Genomic DNA, 16940 nt, shown 5'->3' with positions numbered 1-16940 from the left:
ATAAGAAAGACTCTGTGGATTCAAGCAGTCATCATTTCCATTTGACTGTATTTGGCATCCGAACATCTCAGTGTTAGTCAAAAACTGTTTTCTTCCATCCTGTAGTGTTAATACTGTTTTACTTTACTCAGGCTTTTAAGGAAAAGTGGGGGGAGGAAGAGTATATAATATAATAATATATACAATAGTAACTTCCCTTGCATATGGCAAAATGGATTTCTATTATTCTACTTTCTACAAGTTCAGTTCTTCTTAACTCGATCATAACAATTCATGGATCGGAGAAGCTCCTGGCAACCCCTGCTACTCACAACAGCTAAAAACAGAAAGGATCAAAGTGGCTGTTCCAGAGTATGTGTGCCCTGGGGAAAGGGTTCTTGGCACCACTGTTCACCAGCTACCATCTCTTATTATGGGCACACACTTGAAGGACTTTTATCAGCTTGTCTCCCAAATCACATACGGTTGAATAAAAGTATAAAAGGAACAGCATAGGGTGCTACCTGCAGAGCATGCAACAGCGAATAACTGACAGCACAGGTGCAAAAATAAGGAAGACACAACGGTTGAAAAACGTAGCAACGTGGGATCATCTGTCATGAGTGCAGAGCTGACACACTCTGGCAGGTGCCAGGAGTGTAACTGTACCCTGGCACAATATAACAGAAGATACACAAGTCAACCACACATCAGTGAGGAAGGAGAAACTATGCAGGCAACGAAGCTTTAATATACTACAGGCAGAGCTCTAAAATCGTTCTAATCAGCAGTTCTCTACTTTGGCTGTACACTTAAGGATTCTAAAGATTTCTTGTAACTCAGGATGCTCCTGCATAAATGGTGCTGTATGTTATCTGTAAGAGAAAAGAAGGGAGGAAGAGTAATATTTTTAGACACTGACACATGATTCCTACAGAATATATGTAAATTAGAAGCATTAAAATGCCTTGAGGAAAACAAACATTTAATATAAATACGTACAAATCTCTAATGGGTCATGATGGAGAGTTCTGACAAAATGTGGTCCACTGGAGAAGGGAATGGCAAACTATTTCAGCATTCTGGCCTGGAAAATTCCATGGACTGTATAGTCCATGGGGTCACAAAAAGTTGGACACGACTGACTGACTTTCACTTTCTTCTAACAACACAAGAGACAATTCTACACATGGACACCACCAGATGGTCAATATCAAAATCAGACTGATTATATTCTTTGCAGTCGAAGATGGAGAAGCCCTATACAGTCAGCAAACATAAGACCAGGAGCTGATTGTGGCTCAGATCATAAACTCCTTATTGCAAAATTCAGACTTAAACTGAAGAAAGCAGGGAAAAACATCAGACCATTCAGGTATGAGCTAAATCAAATCCCATATAATTATACAGTGAAAGTGACAAATAGATTCAAGGGATTAGATCTGATAGAGTGCTTGAAGAACTGTGGACAGAGGTTCGTGACACCGTACAGGAGGCAGTGATCAAGACCCCAAGAAAAAGAAATGCAAAGAGGCAAAATGGTTGTCTGAGGAGGCCTTACAAACAGCTGAGAAAAGAAGAGAAGGTAAAAGCAAAAGAGAAAGGAAAGCTATACCCATCTGAATGCACAGTTCCAAAAAATAGCAAGGAGAGATAAGAAAGCCTTCCTGAGTGATCGATGCAAAGAAATAGAGGAAAACAATAGAATGGGAAAGACTAGAGATCTCTTCAAGAAAAGCAGAGATACCAAGGGAACATTTCATGCAAAGATGGGCACAATAAAGGACAGAAAAGGTATGAACCTAACAGAAGCAGAAGACATTAAGAAAAGGTGGCAAGAATACACAGAAGAACTATACAAAAAAGATCTTAATGACCCAGATAACCAAGACGGTGTGATCACCAAGATGGTGTGATCACTCATCTAGAGCCAGATATCCTGGAGTCTGTAGTCAAGTGGGCCTTAGGAAGCATCATTACAAACAAAGCTAGATGGAATTCTAGCTGAGGTATTTCAAGTCCTAAAAGATGATGCTGTTAAAGTGCTGTACTCAGTATGCCAACAAATTTGGAAAACTCAGCAGTGGTCACAGGACTGGAAAAGTTCAGTTTTCATTCCAATCCCAAAGAAAGTCAATGCCAAAGAATGTTCAAACTACCACACAACTGCATTCATCTCACACGCTAGCAAAGTAATGCTCACAATTCTCCAAGCGAGGCTTCAACAGTATGTTAACCGCGAACTTCCAGATGTTCAAGCTGGATTTAGAAAAGGCAGAGGAACCAGAGATCAAATTGCCAGAGATCAAACTGATCTGCTGGATCACTGAAAAAGCAAGAGAGTTCCAGAAAAACATCTACTTCTGCTTTATTGACTACGCCAAAGCTTCTGACTGTGTGCATCACAACAAACTGTGGAAAACTCTTAAAGAGATAGGAATACCAGACTACTTTACCTACCTCCTGAGAAATCTGCACACAGGTCCAGAAACAAGTTAGAACTGGACATGCACAATGGACTGGCTCAAAACTGGGAAAGGTGTACGTCAAGGCTGTATACTGTCACCCTGCTTATTCAACCTATATGCAGAGTACATCATGCAAAATGCCGGGGTGGAAGAAGCACAAGCTGGAATCAAGATTGCCGGGAGAATCATCAATAACCTCAGATATGCAGATGACACCACCCTTACGGCAGAAAGCAAAGAGGAACTAAAGAGCCTCTTGATGAAAGTTAAAGAGGAGTGAAAAAGTCGCCTTAAAACTCAACTCAAAAAACTAGGATCATGGCATCCAGTCCCATCACTTTATGGCAAACAATTGGGGAAATAATGGAAACAGTGAGACTTTATTTTCTTGGGCTCCAAAATCATTGCAGATGGTGACTGCAGCCATGAAATTAAAAGATACTTGCTCCGTGGAAGAAAAGCTATGACAAACCTAGACAGCGCAGTCCATCTAGTTAGCCAAAGCTATGGTTTTTCCAGTAGTCATGTATGGATGTGAGAGTTGGACCATAAAGAAAGCTTAGCACTGAAGAACTGATGCTTTTGAACTATGGTGTTGGAGAAGACTCAAGAGTCCCTCGGACTGCAAGGAGATCAAACCAGTCAATCCTAAAGGAAATCAATCCTGAATATTCATTAGAAGGACTGATGCTGAAGCTGAGGCTCCAATACTTCGGCCACCTGATAGGAAGAGCTGACTCACTGGAAAAGACCCTGATGCTGGGAAAGATTGAAGGCAGGAGGAGAAGGGGACGAGAGAGGATGAGATGGTTGGATGGCATCAGGACTCGATGGACATGAGTTTAATCAAGCTCTGCAAAGTGGTGATGGACAGGGAAGCCTGGTGTGCTACAATCCATGGGTAGCAAAGAGTCCAAACACGACTGAACAACTGAACTGACTGACAAATCTGTAACAGGTTAAGGTAACATTTTAACCTGTTAAGATAACATGTCTCTATCTGATGAGCAACATTAATAATACTGCTAGAGAATTAAAATAACCATTTTAACCATTTTTCCCAGTGCATTTCCAACATTTGCTTTCTGTTCCATCTTTCTTCTCAATTTGATTTCTGAAATGTCTACAAGTTCTTCCCCAGGAGGAGCACCTGAATTGCCCTGCAAAGACTTCCTTGCATGCTCACTCTGAGTGTACTTCTAGGGACAGTGCTAGGAGCCACATTCACCCTAGTGCTCACCCGCATTACAACTGTAAGTCTCTCAAATGCTACAGCTTCCAAAACTGTCAGTTCTCCTGAGCAATTTAATCTTCACTCTTAACCAAGTAAGCTCTTTGGGTCTCCAATGTCATTTCTGTCACTCTCCTTACTCTTAGTAAATGAGCCGGGAATGTATGAATTCCTTTGACTGCCTCTCTGCTTTCATCTAAACATTCTACCTTTCATAAACCCTTCTCCTTTTTTCTCCTTCAAAGTCATGCCATTTTCTTAGACCTTGATTCATCACTCCCCCTTCATCTACCCACCCATGTCCCTCTGTCTACAAACCAGCGTGGGTCTCCTTGATCCTAAAAAAAACCCACTTCCTTCAGCCCAACTGCGCATACATAGAACCACTCTGTCTTTTCCTCTTCACACTTTCTGAAAAAGTATCCCAAACCCCATTCCCCATCAACCCCTTGAAATCTGGATTCTGCCCCCATTCAAACTGAAACCACTTTCCTGAATGACTAAAGCCTATCATTCTGACTATCCCCCCAAATCCTTTGCTGCCTTTCCCTACTGTACCTTAAATGCAGATATTACATAAGGTTCTGTCTTGGGCCTCTCCCTCAATTATACTCTAATAGGCTCTTTTATGTTCCAAAGATAACTTTTACTTCTCTGGCAGTAACTCCAAATGTCCATCTCTAGCCTTTAATACTGTCAGGCTGCAGACTATCCCCTGGGCATTTCTACCTATTCAGTTTCACACATGAATCTAGTCTGTAGGAATCTGATTTTACAATCTGATCATGTGGCAACCTGTCAGGAGGTAACAGGGAGCCACTTTTTGTGGCATGACAGACTACAGGAATATCTGGTTTTAGCTTTTTGTTCTTCTGTTTGTGCAAGAACATGTTTCAGGCCCACTGACAGAATAGCTCTTATGAAACCTGCACCAGTTTTGTGGTTTTGGATTACTTTGCGACCTGTGGCTAAGATCAGGGAACCAAAGCTAAAAGTTTTCTGTGTCTCTAAACAAGCTGGAATCAAGATTGCCGGGAGAAATATCAATCACCTCAGATATGCAGATGACACCACCCTTATGTCAGAAAGTGAAGAGGAACTCAAAAGCCTCTTGATGGAAGTGAAAGAGGAGAGTGAAAAAGTTGGCTTAAAGCTCAACATTCAGAAAACGAAGATCATGGCATCTGGTCCCATCACTTCATGGGAAATAGATGGGGAAACAGTAAACAGTGTCAGACTTTATTTTTTTGGGCTCCAAAATCACTGCAGATGGTGACTGCAGCCATGAAATTAAAAGACGCTTACTCCTTGGAAGAAAAGTTATGTCCAACCTAGATAGCATATTCAAAAGCAGAGACATTACTTTGCCAACAAAGGTTTGTCTAGTCAAGGCTATGGTTTTTCCATTGGTCACGTATGGATGTGAGAGTTGGACTGTGAAGAAGGCTGAGCGCCAAAGAGTTGATGCTTTTGAACTGTGGTGTTGGAGAAGACTCTTGAGAGTCCCTTGGACTGCAAGGAGATCCAACCAGTCCATTCTGAAGGAGATCAGCCCTGGGTGTTCTTTGGAAGGAATGATGCTAAAGCTGAAACTCCAGTACTTTGGCCACCTCATGCAAAGAGCTGACTCATTGGAAAAGACTCTGATGCTGGGAGGGATTGGAGGCAGGAGGAGAAGGGGACGACAGAGGATGAGATAGCTGGATGGCATCACTGACTCGATGGACGTGAGTCTGAGCGAACTCCGGGAGTAGGTGATGGACAGGGAGGCCTGGCATGCTGCGATTCATGGGGTCGCAAAGAGTCAGACACGACTTAGCGACTGAACTGAACTGAAACGAGAAAAAGCACTTATTTCTTCATGGTGTGAATGTGAAATATATTCCTATCTCCAGGAGTTATTAATAAAGTAGATAATAAAGATTCCTAAAGAACTTCTGTTCAAGTTGGTTTATAGAAAACAACAAGCTTTCACATAAATCTATATTACTCCTAGAAAATAAAGAAACTAAACATCTGAACTTATAATGAGTTAACTTCTTAACGACAAAAACAACCTAAAATGCACAGAAGCTGAAACTCCAAAGGCATTTGTTTTTAGAATATAAATTCATGTTTAAGAAAAACAAACCCTGGTGGTCCAGTGATTAGGACTCAGCACTTTCACTGCCACGGTCTGGGTTCAGTCCCTGGAAGAAAACTAAGATAATCCAGGTCATACGGCATGGCTAAAAAAAAATCCTTATACAAATCTATCTGATTTGATCATTTTAATGCTAACTTAAAAACAGATGTCCTTTCTCTGATTTTACCAGTGCAGAGTACAATGCATGCATAAGATTTTCTTTTTAAGGTTTTCCTTTCATGAAAAGACTGATTATGCACAAGAAAAATGTACATATTCAACTACACTGAATTATAACTTTTTTATATATATCAGAAGTTATATGTTGCTCAGTACTTGTCAGTTTAAGCATACTTTCCAATATCCTTACTTAACTTTAAGTCCCTGGTTGGACTAACAGTAAATGGTTCCCTAATGGACATTCTTTGGATACATGGCTAATTTCCAAGTGAGAGACGCCAAGCATAGTTTAAACACACACACTACATGTTTTCTTTTTAATATAAGCACAATGTCATTATTGTACCCAACAAAATGAATAATAATTCCTTAGTATCATCTAATACCCAGTCTGTATTTAATGTCTTTTTCCAGTTGTTCTGCTCTAATTAGTCTGATTTTTTCCCACCATAATTACACAATTAAGTCTTGCCTTGCCTAGTACGTCACACATGTAGAATTAGTATGCACTTGTTTTGTGTGAGACTGTTCTCATTTGGCACAATATTTCGGAGATTCATGCATGTTACTGAATGTCTGAGTAATTTGTTCTTTCTGTGACTTCGTAGCACACCACTCTGAAAGTCTTCTACACCTAAACTATCTTTGCTGTTTCGCAAAGGTCACTAGGCAATCAATCACAGAGATTTCTCTTTCACCTCATAAGGATGCTAAAACCATTCCTTTCTTTGGGGCACTCGGAATTTCTTAAATTGCGAACATTTATTAACTGTGTCAAATCAAAAGGGAAACTTGGTCCACTTTTACTGAGTCTCCTCACCTTTCATGGCAATGTAGTTATTTGCACAGGACTGTGAAGAATCTGTCCTTCCTTCTACTAGGGCAAAATCAGACAAATTCATCATGCAACCCAGGCCATAACTACAAGGTCATATTTAAGAATAAATTTCATTTAATCAGGTATGGCAAGGTTACCATTAAAACACAAGACTGTGGCATACATGCAATATAAAAACAAAAATCCCTTCCTGGTAAGCCAGAAATTCTAGCATATTTTGGGAATCTTGAGGAGAGAAGAATTCATCCAAATGTATAAATGCTACAGGTGAAATACGCAGAAACGATTTTCTTGATTTTTTTTTTTGGTAAGGTTTGCTTCCTAGTTTTAAAACAGAAGAGCCAAAAGGGGCAATTAAAAACAAAAACAAATGATAAGTACTCGGCTACTGAAAAGGCAACCTAAGGTTCCTTATGAAATTTCCAGAGAGGATAATTCTCTAGTCTTAGCTGTTGCCAATATCTCCTGCCATACTCTACATACAATCAGGCTAGTCTGTAAGTATATGCATTCACGTGTGTGATTAAAAGTAATCCTTGAGGCTATTTATGACTAAAAGGGGCACAAATAACACAAATTACAGAAACTCTGGAATTAAGATAAAAGAATAGCTGCAAGCTCTTTCAATGTCATACTAGAGAACTATCTAGCAGTTCTGTCCAGTCAAGGGTCATTTAATAGCTGGAGCAGCACCATCCAACAGAACTTCCTGTAGTGACATATGTTCTGTACCTGCACTGTCCACATCGGTATTCCACTAGCTATGTATGGCCATTGAGCACCTGAAATACAATGAGGAAATGAATATTTAACTTCATTCATTAAACAGCCAGATGTGGTAACGGCCACATATTGGACAGTGTAAATCCAGACTTCAAAGTATTTTTGTACAGGCCCAAAGAATTGTTTCTAACTTTTAAAGGGTTGTAAAAAGCAAAAACAAAGAAAAATATGAGACAGAGACCCTGTCTGGTTCACAAAGTCTGAAAATTTATTATCTGGCTCTTTATGGAAAAAGTTTGCCCATGTATGTATGCTCTAGGAGTATGTGTTTTTTTGACATACTATCATATTGAAAAAAGCAAGAACACATTAACTTGCAGATTTTTGTCCAATAAAGGCACAGATGATTTCTGAGATAACCTCCAAAATCACAGTTTCACTATCCTGTACGATATGAACAAGTTTTGTATCCAGTCTAGCAGTCTTATTCCAACATTCTTTTTTCAGTACCTCTGATCATATCTTCTGATTCTTGAACCAGTTCTCCTATGCAGCTAGCTACCTCACAGACAAGTTAAATAAATGTTTGATGTGTGCTCACTTTGTATCTTTAGAAATTACACTTAAAAAAAATGAAACTAAAGTGCTCACTTAAAAAATTCCTATTCATGAAAACAAAACTAAAAAACACATTGGGGATTCAGGGCATATTTTAAGAAGTAGATGACATGATGCAGCAGTCCTTCCTATTGTCTACCACTATCCATGTTCTGCTTCTTTAACAACAGAATCCAGATTTTGTTCAGGGCAGTAATGTATCTAGTTAAAACTGAACATTTCCTAGCTCCTTTTCCATATTGGCCATATGACATCATCCTGGCTAAAAGACATAAGGAAAAGTCTGCTGGGCTGTTGTTGAAAGCTATTGTGTCTTCTTTCTTCCTTCTTGAAACAGAGACGTGGTGGCTGGAGCTGCACAGTTATTTTGTGACCATAAGGGAAAGGCCAAAAGAACTGCAGAGGCCTTGACCCTGATAGCTCCTAACTACTACTCAGCTTGAACTATTGTTTAAGGTTTCTTGTTGTGTGAAAGAAAACTAAACCATTTTGTATAGATTTCTGTCACTTCAGCCAAATCTTGATCTATCTATCAGCCTATTAGAGATAATACCATCAGCATTAACCTAAACTATCTTAATTTTAAAAATGCCCTAAAAATAGGGTTAATAATGAAACACATTGTGAACTAAACACGCAGGTTCAAGAATGGATATGGATCCTAGGTGACTGGTAGACAGCTTCGAAGAAAAGGTGCCATAATCACAACTGACTTTTACACAGAAAATTCAGATGTGAATCCACACAGCTCTTACTCATCAATTAAGGTAACTAATTCTATTAGCACTAAAACTGAACACAATTTTCTCTAAGTTGAAAGGAAACTCTTAAATTAACAAAAGAAATTATTCTGGACTTCCCTGGTGGTGCAGTGGATAGGAATCTCCTCCAAGGCAGAGGACACAGGTTTGATCCCTGGTCTGGGAAGATTCCACATGCCAAGAAGCAACTAAGCCTGTGCACCACTAAGCCAGCGAGTCACAAATACTGAAGCCTGAGCACCCAGAGTCTGTATTCCACAAGAGAAGCCACCGCAATGAGAAGCCGGCACATCACAGCGACAAGGAAGAGAAGCCACCACTCACTGCAACTAGAGAAAGCGCATACAAAGTAACCAAGACCCAGTGCAGCCAAAAAAAGAGAAATAATTTGGTTTCTTTAAACAAAAGGATTTTCCTATGTTGTTTCCATAAGACATAACTGATTTTTTAAAAAGCAGATCTTTAATTACTGTAAGGATCTTCCCCCATAACTGTTTTTGAAATGCAAGATTTCTAACTTCACCGAACAAAATATCCCTGATTTAATTAAAACCCTACAATACTCTAGCTGGTAAACAAATCAGGAAGAGGAAACTACAGTCATAAGCAATCACTTTGACCCTAGTACGAGCAGTGAGAGTATCCCTTATTTCAACATTCTGGTATAACCCCAAAATATTAACCATTAAAAAGAGAATGAACAAATCACTTTTTCTTAAGAAGATGATTTTCACAACCATAGTCAGTTAAAAATTATCATTCCAGGAAATGCAAAAAGGCCTCCTTTTCTGGTAAAATCGAAACAAAATCTGTCATACCCACTATTACATCTATGGATTATTTCCTCCATGAACAAATCTACTGTTCAAGAATCTGTTCATGAAACCAGATACCAAATTCTTCTAACAAAAAAGGAAATTAAACAACACAGGGTGCATTTTAACGCTCTGAAGTCAGTGAAGTAATATACACCACTTCTACTGGAATTGCATTTTCTTTACCCTTATCTTTCTCCTCTCTTACTCCACAAATATGTGAGCAAAAACTCAGGTGAAGACAATCACCAACTCTTCATAAGACTCTCTCTTTTTTTCCTCCCAAATTAAAAGCAGGTTGGATGTTAAGCTTATTTTACCACAGCTTCTCAGGTGTATTGAGTAATAATTTCAGTGTTTAAGATTGATAAGTCCTCCAAATTACCCTCCTTATAAGTCCTCCAGATTGATGGTTTTGGTAGGTCACTGGCTATGCTTCATGGTGGCTATTCATTGCCATGAAGTAATGCCTAAAATAACACCAACTGATGGGCAGCTGTAGGTAGCAAATTCAGTACCATAAAGGCTCATGGAGAAGTCATACAACAAGCAGCCATGCTGTTTACTTCCAATCACTGCTGTGTTAACCTCCAGGACAGGCTCCTAAGCTCACGAACTAACTCTAGCACCCAACTCCCTGCTATGGACCTCAGTGACCTCAGCACTGCATTCTCTCTAGATGTCACACTCTATCATCCTTTAGCCTTTCATTTCTTTCTCTAAGTTAAAAAGAATGCTTTCGCTTTACCCGTGGCCACTGAGGCACCACCGCTTGGTCCTCAGAATCATCCTCAGAAATCTTCCATATCCAAGATTCTGATCTCTGAGCTGCCTCTCTAACGACCACCTCTAGAATTCTTCGACATTGACTGAACTTGTCCTCTGCCTGCAGGATCCCCTGAGTCTAGGAGGGGACTCAGTCGAAGGTCCCGTCCCTTCCTTGATTCTTACAGTTCTTTATGTCCTTTCTGCCTTCACCTCCCCCCTTTCTGGTCTGAATGTCTCAAGCTATTAGTCCACTGATAGTAGAAGATAAGTCTTACATTATTCTTGGACTGTCCTAGATGATCATTCAGAAACACTTCTTGGGCCCCCATTTGCTATGCTATGCTAAGTCACTTCAGTTGTGTCCGACTCTGTGCGACCCGATAGACGGCAGCCCACCAGGCTCCCCCGTCCCTGGGATTCTCCAGGCAAGAACACAGGAGTGGGCTGCCATTTCCTTCTCCAATACATGAAAGTGAAAAGTGAAAGTGAAGTCGCTCAGTCGTGTCCGACTCTTAGCGACACCATGGACTGCAGCCCACCAGGCTCCTCCATCCATGGGATTTTCCAGGCAAGAGTACTGGAGTGGGGTGCCATTGCCTTCTCCTGGGCCCCATTTAGCCTTCCTCAATTGCACCTTAGACTCCTGCAGTCTTTATGTGCTGGCTTCATCAACATTCTGAGTGCCAGAAATCATCACCTACTTGAGAATTTCTAGATCAAGTGATACGATAAATTCAAACCATCTAATTTTCCCTGGTCCTTACTTCAATTGCAGTACTTTTTTGTTCCTTTCCAATGCACTTCCAACAGTCCCACTGCATCTACGCTAACTTACTGCACTGCCTTCAGGTTCTTACCCTCCCTCTTTGGGTGTAAACTGGCACCCTATTTTACTAAGACAGTACTGCTGCTGCTGCTGCTAAGTCACTTCAGTCGTGTCCGACTCTGTGTGACCCCATAGACGGCAGCCCACCAGGCTCCTCTGTCCCTGGGATTCTCCAGGCAAGAACACTGGAGTGAGCTGCCATTTCCTCCTCCAATGCATGAAAGTGAAAAATGAAAGTGAAGTCTAAGCCTTCAAATGCCCTCTTTCTCAAATGGAAAAAAATGTGTATCTTTATTCATCTTGTCTCCTACTATCTAAAGCAGAGGTCCTAAAAATGTAATCCAAAAGCTGAACCTGGTCCACTGACATGTTATCCAAGATTGATTTTTATTTTTATTTTTCAGAATATGTACTTTAAAAATATAGTGGTGTAGAACTTTTATTGAGCTGTAATTCACAGCATGTATGGTTTTCAAAACATAGATTAGTTGTCTCTTAAAACAGACTTCCCATTATGAAATGCAGACATCTGGCTTCCTTTGGGTGAGCAGATCAGACATCACCAGGCCCACACTGTGCACGAGCACCCTGGTTCACCAGTTCCTTCCTACCAACCAGCCACTTCCCCATGCAGTCTCCTCACCTGGTCCCAGGGGCTCTTTGATCTAAAGGAAGGATCTAACTCTTTGCACTCTCGGGAGCTGAGATCTCTTCAGCCTCATCGCTCCCCACCAATGCCAGACTCCAAGGATCCCATCCCTGCTTTGCATCTTTGATTTCTTTGTAAATTGGGCAGCTCATATCGGTGCCTCCACTTCCTCTCTGAAAGTCAATCTCCTTTGTTTCCATGATGTCTGCCACCTTGGACCTCAGTCCCCTCCCACTGGTCCCTTATGCACAATGCCCCTTCTGGTTTCCCTCTCACTTTCAGACACTGCTTCTCTAGCCCCTGTAGTACTGTCACACTGCTATAAAAGCTGCTAAACACTTGTCCACCAGCAAGTGGTACTAAGCAGCATAAAACAAGTGGTACAAACACTGACGATGCAGGCAATGCTTAGAAATGTAAATCTGACGCCTCACACCGCCTTGGGCAGAGCAACCTTCCTTTCCCCTATTAATGTAACACACTGCACATCAACTCTTTAATAATGTTTCCAACTTTATCTCCCATATTAGGCTTATTAGGCTGTGGGTTCCTTGAGGTCAAGAGGCAACCTAACATACTTCTTGGCACAGAAGTTTTAAGTATGGGAAAGCTGATCCCACCAACCTACAGATCAAACAATGTATCTGCCATCCATCCTTTCTGCACTGGGGCTTCAAATCTCTCCCTCAGTCCCTACATACACTTAGTTGCCAGTCCTAGTGAAACCTCCTCACCTATTCATGCCTAGTTCTAAATTGGAACAATGTTCCCTCCACAGTTGGGTCTTAACTGTCTTCAAATACAGAGTTTCAAGCAAATCCTTCCTTTCCCTAAATCCTCACTGACTCCCTACTGATAAGGCCCAACTGGCCTGCATTTGGGTCCCTGGAGGGTTCACCTCTCACCTTGACACTTCCTAACCAAACACTCCATGTTTTTCTGGCTTCTAGGTCCTTGCATGCAACCATTTCTACCTGGGAATGTCCTGGTTCTTCAAAGACCAGCTCAAGTGCTACTTCCTCCAACAAATTCCCCTTTGACAAAAGTGGTCACTCCTAGAGCATGTGCCTTTATTAAAAAAAAAAAACTTCCCAGAACATTATCACTTTCTACCAGAGGCCACACCTCACCTCTTCATGGAGCCCTAACTAAACCTCCACATTCTCCTCTACCTGAGCATTTGCTGAAGAGTAGTGAATTAACATTTTTAAAGCAGGAAAACAACATGAACCATTTGATGAGACCCAGAAAGTTGCAATTAATCAGAGACTCTACTTCCCTGGTGGCTCAGTGGTAAAAAAAAAAATCTGCTTGCAAATGCAAGGAGATGCAGGAGACATGGGTTCTAAGCCCTGGGTCGGGAAAAGCCCCAAGGAGAAGGAAATGGCAACCCACTCCAGTATTCTTGCCTGGAGAATCCCATGGACAGAGGAGCCTGGTAGACTACAGTCCATACAGTCTCAAAGAGACAGACAGAACTAAGCACATACACATATCAGCTAAAAAAGCTTCAAAAAGTCCTTCCCCTGAATCTGCCTTCCCCTAAATCTTTTCCTCCACAGCTTAACTTAAAATATTGTAGATGTTGAAGTTTGTTCTCCTATTCTTAAATTTTTTTGGCTGCACTGCATAACATGCAGTATCTTAGCTCCCTGGCAAGGAATGAGCCCATGCCCCTGCCTGCAGTGGACACACAGTGCTAACTACTGAGACGCCAGGGAAGTCCCTCGTTCTTAGTTTTTAGAAATGAAGTAAATTTTTTAAAAATCAAATCTTCTCTTCTCAAAAGAAGGTAAAGCAAACTCCAAAACGAATTAACGAGAACAAAGCCTTTCAGAACGGCATTCAACTCTTACCCATAACTCTCAAGGGGGAAAAAAAAAAGTATTTCTTACAAGTGGGAAGGCTGGATTATGCACAACACATATAACAAAGATAAACGGGCAGGTGACACATACTACCAAGATAAGGTAAGACACACCTTTTCCAATTAGCTTATGCTGAGTTGCACAGCAGGGACAGGCAAGAGGACTGGAGCTGGGAGGGTCTGGCAGGGTTTTTCTGCAGAGCAAAAGCAGTACTTTCCAGTGAGCCATGAGTGAAGCTGAACTTGGAGCAGGCAGAGTACACAATAAAAGCAGTGTAGCAGTCAAACTACAGCTGAGTTTTAAGCTGAGAGATGCTAAGGCAGAAAACTGCAAAAATAAAGTAGGCTTGGATTAATAAGTGTTTTGTAAATCAGAAAAGTTTAGAGTGAAATGAGCTAGGCAATAGGAGACTTCTTGTGGGAAGATTAGTCTCATGCAAGTTGTAGCGGGGAGAGAGGGAAGGCAATGAAATAGAAAGGGCACATACCAAGAAAGAAGGTCTTAATTGCTGCAAAAGTAATGGAAAAGAAAGGAATGAATGCATGGAAGAGACTTCAGAAGTCATTACAGGACTTAGTCATGTCAAACCTTTCAGCCCTGGTGAGTGGGAAGAAACTGAGTAGCTGGAGGAGAAAATCAGGAGAGGACTGGGAAGAAGTTAAACCAGCTGTCTGAAATCAGTAAAGTAATTTAAAAAAAATCAAGAACAGCAAAGTAAACTTGATTCAACATCTGCACTGCTTTAAGCTTGGAGAAGAATCACACAGTTAAACGTCCTATCTTCTCTAAACACATTAAAAGCAAGCAACCAGGTTTTTTTTTTTTTCTTTAAGCTAAGAAAAGTCAAGAGTTACAGCTAATCAGATTCTTCAAGGGCATTGTGAAATTTCTGAAGGAGGACATGAACAAAGGATCCCCCCACCCCCAGTGCTCATCATTTCGAAGATGGTATCAAGAACAAGGTCTCTGGAAACAAACTGCCTCTGTCCGAGTTGTGACTCTCCCACTTACTTGATGGGAAAAACTGGAGAAACTTGGCTGGTGGGGGTGGGGTAAGGGTGAGGGGAGGATGTACTCTCGCAGTATTTTGGCTTGCGGAGGGAAGGGAGTAGCTGAAGATGTCTAAAGTAGGTATAAGTCTGAAATGCTGATTTAGAGAGAAGGTGAGTCACCTCTCCGAAAGTTTCAGTTTCCCCAGCTGTTACAGACAGGAAGATAATAAAATCTACCTCACTGGATTTTTTTTTTAAGGGCTGCAACTGATAATCCTTCTGAGGTATTACACATAACGTCTGATGTGCTATAACCATTCGACAAATGTTAGTGGCACACAAAATACGAGGAATCATGCTATTTTTAGCACCATTATTAAACATTCCCTTCTCTTTTTGATGTTCTCTGAGTACTGCACTACTACGATGGTTTTGTCAGATTCTCAAAGGGACTGACATCCCTCGAAGGGTCAGAATCCCTGTAGCGGAGGCCTGGGAAGAGAAAAGTGGCTGAGGTGGTGGGCCCGGAGGTCGCGCGCCCAGCCAGCAGGCCCTACGCACCAGCCCGCGGGCTGAACAACAGGCAACACTCTCGACGCCTTCACTCCGGGCCAGCCTCTGCACATCGCCTAGGCGAATCCTCGCCACAGCCCTTCGAGTCAGGTGCTTTCGTCAACGCCAGTTTACACACAGGGAAACTGAGGCGCCTGGGATGAAACCGCTAGCCAAGGTCACATGGTTCGAGAGCCGAAGCTCGGAACGGCGCTCTCAGAACAGCGCCTGGCTACGGTCGCGCGGGGAAGAAGGGGGTGGGGCGCCCAAGGGACCCCCGATTAATCCAAGGCCGCGCGCGCGGCAGGGGGCCGGGCCCGGGAAGGCGATCTCGCGGGGGCGGCGGCCGGACTCACCTTGGCGCTGTGCACCGCCTCCTGCGCCCCGCGGAGCTGCAGCCAGATGCGCGCGGGCAGCGGTTCCTCAGCTCCGAGCGCGCCGAGCACGGCCAGGCTCACGCCGAAGAGGCCCTCGATGCGGCCCCGGCTCCTCTCCAGCAGCGCCGCCTTCTCGGCCGGCGCCGTGAACTCGTCCAGCACGGCCCGGGCCGCCATGGCGGGCGCGGCCTCCCGCGGCGGCGCCGGGGGCCGGCGGCGGCGACGCCCCCTCAGCGTGCTGCCGCTGCACCCGAGCCCGTCAGGCGGCGTCGGCCGTTTCGGCCGCCTAGCCCCGGCCCGCGCCCCGCCGCCTGGCCGAAAGGCCAGCTACACCATCCCGCTGCGGCCGCCGCAACTGGGCAACTGAGGGCAGATAGCCCCTTCGCCGCCGCCGCCGCCGCCGCCGCCGCCGCGGGCCGGGCCCCGCCGCCGCGCATGCGCCCCGCCCGCCGCCGTCATTGAGAGTCGCCACCCCCTGGGGGTGGGGGTGGGCGTGGGGGCGGAGGCGATAGAAGTGGACGTCACGCTCAGTCGCCATGTTTGTTGTTGGCATAAGGATGGCGCTCGAGAGGGCCCCGGGTGGTCTTTGGTGAGAGCACTGAGGCTTTTGAGTGGCCTGGTGGCTGGTGAATTAATGGTTTCTCAGATGGGGAAATTGGAGCCCCGAGACAGTACGGGAGACTGACCCAGTGTCACGCTAGGGATTTGGCTTGCTTTCAGACATTTTGAAGCCCAACCTAGGGCTCTAGCAAATTGAGTTATCCAGCTTCTCATGAGTTGATAGATGGTTCTCTCTTCCTCCCTCCTCCTCTCACTCTCCTCTCTCCTCCTCTCCTTCCCCCTCCTCCCCGCTTCCTTTGTTTTCCCTCTTTCCGTTGTTATTTCAGTAAAAATGGTAACAGGAAGAGAAGAAAGTGGGGATGATGTGTATGGAGAATTGAAAAAGGAATGATTAAGGAAAAGTCAAAACAGTGTTTTCTTTTGGGAGGGGAGGAGGAAGTGTTATAAGGAGAGGTACAAGACCTGGGGGATTAGGGGCTCCTGTGTGATTTTTTAATGTGGGACGTGGGCAAGGACAGTCTAAACCCTCTTGGGCTTTAGATACCTGGGTTGCTCCCAGGTGGAAGATAAAGTGGTTTCCTTTCTCTGTCCTAAATGTTGTCATATAAT

The 16940-nt window shown here is 43.2% G+C and overlaps 1 protein-coding gene across 2 annotated transcripts in view; it reads right to left on the bottom strand.

Moving 5' to 3' along the window:
- The window catches only part of N4BP1 (NEDD4 binding protein 1), a 57829-nt gene extending 41648 nt beyond the window's left edge, over window positions 1–16181 (bottom strand). Inside the window, exons 1-2 of one of the 2 annotated variants that reach the window (XM_027513680.1) lie at window positions 15750–16181; window positions 14337–14357 (exon numbers count right to left, since the gene is read on the bottom strand). In XM_027513680.1, coding sequence (XP_027369481.1) covers window positions 14337–14357; window positions 15750–15947 — 219 coding nt within the window. In that variant the 5' untranslated portion in view covers window positions 15948–16181. The remainder of the gene's footprint in view (window positions 1–14336; window positions 14358–15749) is intronic. The other variant, XM_027513681.1, reaches the window with a different exon arrangement.
- Between the last annotated feature and the right edge of the window lie 759 nt (window positions 16182–16940).

Source organism: Bos indicus x Bos taurus, chromosome 18 (assembly GCF_003369695.1).
Source record: "Bos indicus x Bos taurus breed Angus x Brahman F1 hybrid chromosome 18, Bos_hybrid_MaternalHap_v2.0, whole genome shotgun sequence".
In the NCBI taxonomy this organism is placed as follows: Eukaryota; Metazoa; Chordata; class Mammalia; order Artiodactyla; family Bovidae; genus Bos; species Bos indicus x Bos taurus.
This window is presented reverse-complemented; position numbering and strand designations above follow the sequence as displayed.